At 45.0% G+C, this 6,922-nt stretch overlaps 1 protein-coding gene across 1 annotated transcript; it reads left to right on the forward strand.

The window, feature by feature from the left end:
- Window positions 1–1,045: 1,045 nt before the first annotated feature.
- On the forward strand, window positions 1,046–6,606 carry LOC310672875 (vomeronasal type-2 receptor 26-like; the record flags this gene model as incomplete). The annotated part of the gene is made up of 4 exons (XM_083430527.1): window positions 1,046–1,180; window positions 3,824–4,030; window positions 4,357–4,483; window positions 5,636–6,606. 4 exons carry the CDS (start codon window positions 1,046–1,048, stop codon window positions 6,544–6,546), a joined length of 1,380 nt encoding a protein of 459 aa, XP_083286653.1. The 3' UTR covers window positions 6,547–6,606.
- Window positions 6,607–6,922: the final 316 nt, after the last annotated feature.

Here is a 6,922-nt window from a genome sequence, read left to right on the forward strand (position 1 = left end):
AGTAAAAAAAAAAGCAAACATCAGCAAGGGATGGGAAGTCAAGAAGAGACTTCGGATGTTAAAAAAGATAGTATATGATGATAAATTCTTTGAAACATTTCTGGAGACTTAATAAAAATGATATTTGGGGGGGGGGGACTCCAATAATAACATTACTCCGGTTTTGAGAGAACTGTGCTGGTTACCTGTTCACATCTGAGCCCAATTCAGTTTGGAGCCTGAACTGGGAAACAAATGCATGAAGATACTTCAAGTAATTTTATATCTCTCCTGCACAGCCCTGTATTAGAAATATTTCAAAAATTCTAAATAAATAAATACATTTTGAATAAAGGCTTTCTCTTTCCTTCAGCTTGGTTATGGTTCATTCAGCCCTGTTGAGAGACAGGTGCTTCCTTCCTTCTTCCGAATCGATCCCAACGAAGTGCCGCAGTACTTCGGGTTGGTCCAACTGCTCCTACATTTCCGATGGAACTGGATTGGCCTCATCACTTCCAATGACGACACTGGTGAAAATTTCATCCGGACTCTGATGCCAATGCTCACGAAGAATGATATTTGTGTGTCCTCGGTAGAAATGATAAATGAACGGTTAATGAGGCCAATATCAACTACTTTTTTTAAGAAATCTCTTATTGAGTGGCAGAGTAAAGCCATGATTATCTCTGTAGACTACAAGGAAGCAGTCGTGCTACTACATAAACTCGATTTTCTCAGAAAGGATTTCAGGCCCTCACGTGTGAGGGTTTGGATCGCGACAGCTCGCTGGGATTTTGCTGCTCTGGGGGAACAAATGCATTGGAAGGAACTTAAATTCTTCCACGGTGCTCTGTCCTTCAGAGTACACACAAGTGATGTCCAGGGGTTTAATAAATTCCTCTTGGCTTTAAATCCAGCCCGGCCTGAGAGAGATGTCTTTCTCCGAAACTGGTGGCAAATGGCATTTAACTGCTGGTTTCCAATAGCAGGTCAAACGTCTAGAAAGAGAAAGTGTACAGGGAAGGAGAAACTAGAGGACCTGCCACCCTCTGTGTTTCAAACGAGAATGACTGGCCACAGCTATACCATGTACAATGCCATCTACTCCGTGGCACACGCATTACATGTCATGTACTCATTGAGACCCACTCGTGCCATGATGAGGGAGGGCAAGAAACCTCTGGCTATTCAGCCATGGCAGGTAACATATTTCTTTCGATGTGTCTCTCTCTTTCCCAAAGGAATGGACCCATTCATCCTCTAGTGGCTTAGGGCCCTCGTATTTACAGGACCGCCTCTCCTGGTCTGCCCCACAGAGGACCTTAAGGTCCATGAATAACCATAGTTTAGAGGTCCCGGGCCCTAAGGAAGTCAGCCTATCCTCCACCAGGCCCAGGGCCTTTTCAGTGATGGCTCCGACCTGGTGGAATGCTCTGTCCCATGAGACTAGGGCCCTTCAGGATTTAACCTCCTCGTCGGGCCTGTAAGGCAGAGCTATTCCGCCTGGCCTTTAATTTGAATTCAGCCTGATCTTTTATTTCCCTTCTCTTCTCTTCCCTCCCCCTCCACTTTTATGAAGATTACCCGCTCTGAAACCCCACAGCTAATTCTCCCCTGGCCTCTTCGCTGGCCCAAGTAGGATCAATTCAGCCAGCTAGCCCTGGTGATTATCTAATGCTTATTTCCCCTAAATTGATTTTTAATTTTTTAATTTTATTGTTATTCATGTTTTTATACTGTATTTTATGCTGCTTTTACAATTAATAGTTTTAAATTTGTTGTTAGCTGCCCTGAGCCCGGTTTTTGAACAGGGAAGGGTGGGGTATAAATAAATATTGATGTTATTGTTGTTGTTGTTGTTGTTGTTGTTGTTGTTGTTGTTGTTGTTGTTGTTGTTGTTAGTGTTTTGTTAGGGGTTGCAATATGGATGGAGACAGATTGGTATTTTAAAACCATCCAAAGATCTCAATTCCTCCTGTTTGATAGCTTCACACTCTTCCTTTCAAAAATGTTGCAACGTTCTATAGTTGTTTCCTGGGTGACGAGAGGCTTATGATGATAACACCTGTTATCTTTTCCTTTTCTGGGCTACAAATCTAACTGCATTCTGCTCCTACCCAAGCATGTGGGTTGTGTTATAGCAAGTAGACACCAGCCATGAAAAGCAACCATTACTTGCACTTTCCAGCTATTTGGGGCTGCTGATGAAAATTAATTCATAGAATCATAGAGTTGGAATAGACCATAAGGGCCATCGAGTCAACCCCCTGCCAAGCAGGAAACACCATCAGAGCACTCCTGACATATGGTTGTCAAGCCTCTGCTTAAAGACCTCCAAAGAAGGAGACTCCACCACACTCCTTGGCAGCAAATTCCACTGTCAAACAGCTCTTACTGTCAGGAAGTTCTTCCTAATGTTTAGGTGGAATCTTCTTTCTTGTAGTTTGGATCCATTGCTCCACCAATTCTATCCCATGGTTAATTATCTCAATGGATGTAATTCCAAAGCCTTTGGTCTGTGTTTAGTTCAAACGTAAGAAGAGCCTGTTGGATTGTGCCAACGGCCCAGTTTACACAACATTATCCTTCAAGTAGGATCAGGTGGGATAGATTCAGGGGTCCTCATCTCAGACAAAAGCATATGCAAGTTAAAAAAAAACCCCAGCCCTCTAGATATGTAAATTGTTTATTCTGTTATTGTGTGTGAGCAACCTTGCATACCTCCAGTCAACAGAGGGCAGGGTTGAGACTAACACACACTCAGGGAAAATGCACTTCATGGTCTCTTCCCAAAGTCCCAGGCTCCACCCCTTCCTCTTCCTGCAAAAGGAACCGAGCCAGGATGAGGGAGGTGAAATCAGGGCCTCAATGAATATCTGAACAGGAGGAAGGGACCAGTGATCAGGAGAGTCAGGAGCTGGATCCTGGGAAACAGGGGTGTCCCAACCACATTTCTGCTTGGCAAAAATAATGATCTTGCCGCTCCTTCCTCCGCACACTGTTTTGGGGGTTCTCACGACCCTTTAGAACAGATTCGGGGAGGGTGCAATGGTGGATGAGGAGGAGAGGGCAACTCCTGTGGTGCTAGTAGGAATCTTTCCTGTGACTTCTGCTAGAATGACTTAGTTGAATACGGAGGATACACCTGTCTCTGAGGAGATTTCACCCCTCCCATATCCAAGAATCTCCTGAGGAGTCTGCTGATTCTGCAGAGAGGAGGAGGCGTGTTCTGCTCTCTACTTATTCTGCTCCAGCACCACATCAAAGAGTCGGTCAGTGAGTCAGTCAGTGTTAGAGAGAGATTGTGTGTTTAGATAAGGTTGCTGCTAAGAGCAACTGCAGGCACTCAGTGCGGTTCAGCATTCTTTATGCTTAGACCTATTTAGCTCTGTATATAGTTGTATAATAGTTGTAGATAGAATAAAGAAGATATTCTACAGAGCTGCGAGTTGTTTATATACTCTGCTAGACTCTGCTGTACTCTGCTGTGCAACGACTGTCTACTTGTTGGAGTGAATCCGGTGCTCACAACACTAAGCTGTGAGTCCACAGCACTTTGACCTGTTCCTGTGTAGAAGGTGGTCTCTGGAAGTGCTACCCCAGCTCGCCTGGCCCAGTCAGGGCTGAAGTGTATGAGTCCAGTTGGTGGCACTGGCTCAAGGGCGATGCTGACAGTCTCAGACTACCTTCATCAGGCAAAATTGTGTCCCTCGAGGTAATGGTCTTAAACTCAACAAAAGACTAGAAGAAATAATAGCCCCTCCCCTCCAAATACCGTTCCAATAGGTCAAGGCTCAGCAGAGTCACTATGTTATCTAAACCTCTCCCCTCCTTTGTTCTTCAGATTCTCTCCTTTTTGAGGAACATCCGATTTAACAACAGTGCCGGAGATGAAGTATCTTTCACGGACAACAGTGTGGTGGGATCTTCTGGCTATGATCTTCTCAACTGGATCTATTTCCGAAACGAGTCAACAGCTTTAGTGAATGTTGGGAGGATGGATCCAGGAGCCCCACGGGGCGAAGACTTCATCATTAACCCAGATACAATTGTGTGGTCTAGCAAGGTGGAGTGAATGTCCCAGAGCTTGTGAAAGAATTAGAGCATGATGGACTTGAATGCCCGTCAGCTCCAACCCACATGGCCAATGGTTAGGGGTGATGGGAGATGTAATCTGGGAATATTTTGGCGGGTGGGGGAAGGCACAGGTTCCCCAACCTTGCTCCATGCAGTGGTTGAAAATAGCTTTGACCATCTTACCTACATTTATCACCATTTCCAGCATGCAAAGAGGGGGCCACCTTTGAAGACCTCCAAGTCCTGCTTAAAACAATTCTATCCATGCAGAAAACCTTTCATTATATCTGCCTTTCTTAGACCCCACCCTCTGCAAGCTGTGCAAAGATCTGCTCTCCAGGGCAAAGGAGAAAAATTCCAGAAGGGAAGCCGGTTTGCTGTAATGTGTGCATTCGCTGTCCAGAAGGGACTTTTTCTAACCAGACAGGTAGTTCCAACCCTGAACCCTATTCTACAATGCAGAAGTTGAATGTCCAGGTAGAGTTAAGGTAGGGTTACCAGATCTCCCCCGGTTTCCGGGGACAGTCCCCGGATTTCCAAATCTGTCCCCGGACAAATTCCATCCCTGGAATGTCCCCAGATTTGCAAATCTGTGCCCAGGAAACAGGGCAGTGGCAGCCTCAGCAGCCCAGAGCCAGCTTGGTAGCACAGTTGGCTCTGGCTGGTTTCAGGAGTTGCTTGCTGCTTGCTGGCGTGGCACCCACCATTTTTCCTCACCGGAAGTCCCCATATGATGCGTCTTGTGTGCAACTCATCATATGGGGACTTCCGGTGAGGCAAAATGGTGGGCGCCACAGCAACGAGCAGCTCCTGAAACCAGCCACAGCCAACTGCGCTACCAAGCTAGCTTCAAGCTGCTGACTGCCACTTCCACCGCCACTGCCGAAGGGGAACCGGGGGCGTCTGGCAGTACAGATCTCCTGCTCCCTTCCCCCTTTGTTTTGACTGATTGGGGGAGGCTTGGGAGTTGTGGGCAGCCGGTCGTTGCCCAGTTTTTAAAAAGCTCTGCACATTTATGTTTCACAGGGTGCGAAAGAAGGGCTTCGCACCTTTACACAATATGCATGTGCACTTGGGCCCAGGGTCTTTTGCCTCACAATCCCCACATTTAAAAAATGTCCCCGGATTCATTGGAAAAAAATCTGGTAACCATAATAGGCTAGTGCAGACTTCTTTCTGCCCTGCTGGCCTCCACATCCCCCTGAATTTCGCTGTAACTAGAAGAATTTTCAAAACGTATTCCAGAATTGCAACGTGTAGGATTTGCTATAGTTCTAAGTAACTTTGCAGTTCTAAGTTTCTTTGCAGCTTGCTTCCCTGTTTCAAAAAATGTGTTTTGTAACTTTTAAGATTCTGATCTTTTGCAATAAAAGGTCAAAATAGAGCAGAATCCCAGAGATTTTGAGCAATAAGTCGGAGAATAGGGCAGAAGACACAACACGAAAGAATATTTATAACGAGGGTCTACACCTCTGATTTCTTCTCCTGCCATCCCCACCTACCATGTGCACCAGCCTGGGGTGTGTGTGTATGAAAATAAAGCTATATTAGATATACTCATAGTTTTTGCTAATTGCAGATGCTGCTAACTGTGCCCAGTGCCCAGAAGATCAATACCCAAGCAAGGACCAAGACCAGTGTCTTGCCAAGAAAATCAACTTCCTTTCGTATCACGAGGCTTTGGGATTTGTTTTAGCTTCTCTGGCTCTTTTCCTCTCTCTAATCACCTCTCTAATCCTGGTAACCTTCATTAAAAACAAGGACACCCCAATCGTCAGAGCCAATAACCGCAACCTCACTTACATCCTCCTTGTCTCCCTCCTGCTCTGCTTCCTCTGCTCCTTCCTCTTCATTGGTCGACCCAAAAAAGTCACCTGTCTTCTCCGGCAAATGGCTTTTGGAATCACCTTCTCTGTTGCCATTTCTTCCATTTTGGCAAAAACCGTCACGGTAGTTCTGGCCTTCATGGCCACCAAGCCAGGAAACGTGGCCAGAAAACTCTTGAAGACACAATTAGCAAACACTATTGTCCTAGTCTGTTCCCTCATTCAAGCAGTTATCTGTGTCATCTGGCTGGCAGCATCTCCCCCGTTCCCAAACCTGGATTTCTACTCCATGGCTGTGGAGGTTGTAGTGGAATGTAATGAAGGCTCCGTCACCATGTTTTACTGTGTCCTGAGTTACATGGGTTTCCTGGCCCTCATCAGTTTCACAGTAGCCTTCCTAGCTAGGAAGTTGCCTGACAGCTTTAACGAAGCCAAATTTATCACCTTCAGCATGCTGGTCTTTTGCAGTGTTTGGGTCTCCTTCGTCCCAACCTACCTGAGCACCAAAGGGAAGTTCATGGTGGCCGTGGAGATCTTCTCCATCTTGGCCTCTGGTGCTGGTCTCTTGGGTTGCATCTTTCTCCCCAAATGCTACATTATACTCCTGAGACCCAACCTCAACAGCAGAGAGCATCTAATAAGAAAGAAATATCAAGGAGCTTAAGAAACTAAATAACTCATAACTTACTATACAAAGAAGCTGGTTGAAATATTCTTTAGCTAATGTGATCAGGTTTAACTACCAGACTTTTACAAGACATCTGAAGGCAGCTCTGTTTAGGGAAGCTTTTAATGTTTAATAGACTATTGTATTTTAATATTCTGTTGAAAGCAGCCCAGAGTGGATGGGGAAACCCAGCCAGATGGGCGGGGTATAAATAATAAATTTTATTATTATTATTATTATTATTATTATTATTATTATTATTATTCCTGAAAAAATTGGCAAATCTTGTGTATCTTTTCTGATTCTTTTTGTTTTGTTCATTCAATAAACATAGTGAAAGAAAGAAAATTGGTTTTGTAGTCCTATATATGTT

Source organism: Podarcis tiliguerta (genome assembly GCF_965153285.1).
Source record: "Podarcis tiliguerta genome assembly, chromosome: 2".
Taxonomy (NCBI): Eukaryota; Metazoa; Chordata; class Lepidosauria; order Squamata; family Lacertidae; genus Podarcis; species Podarcis tiliguerta.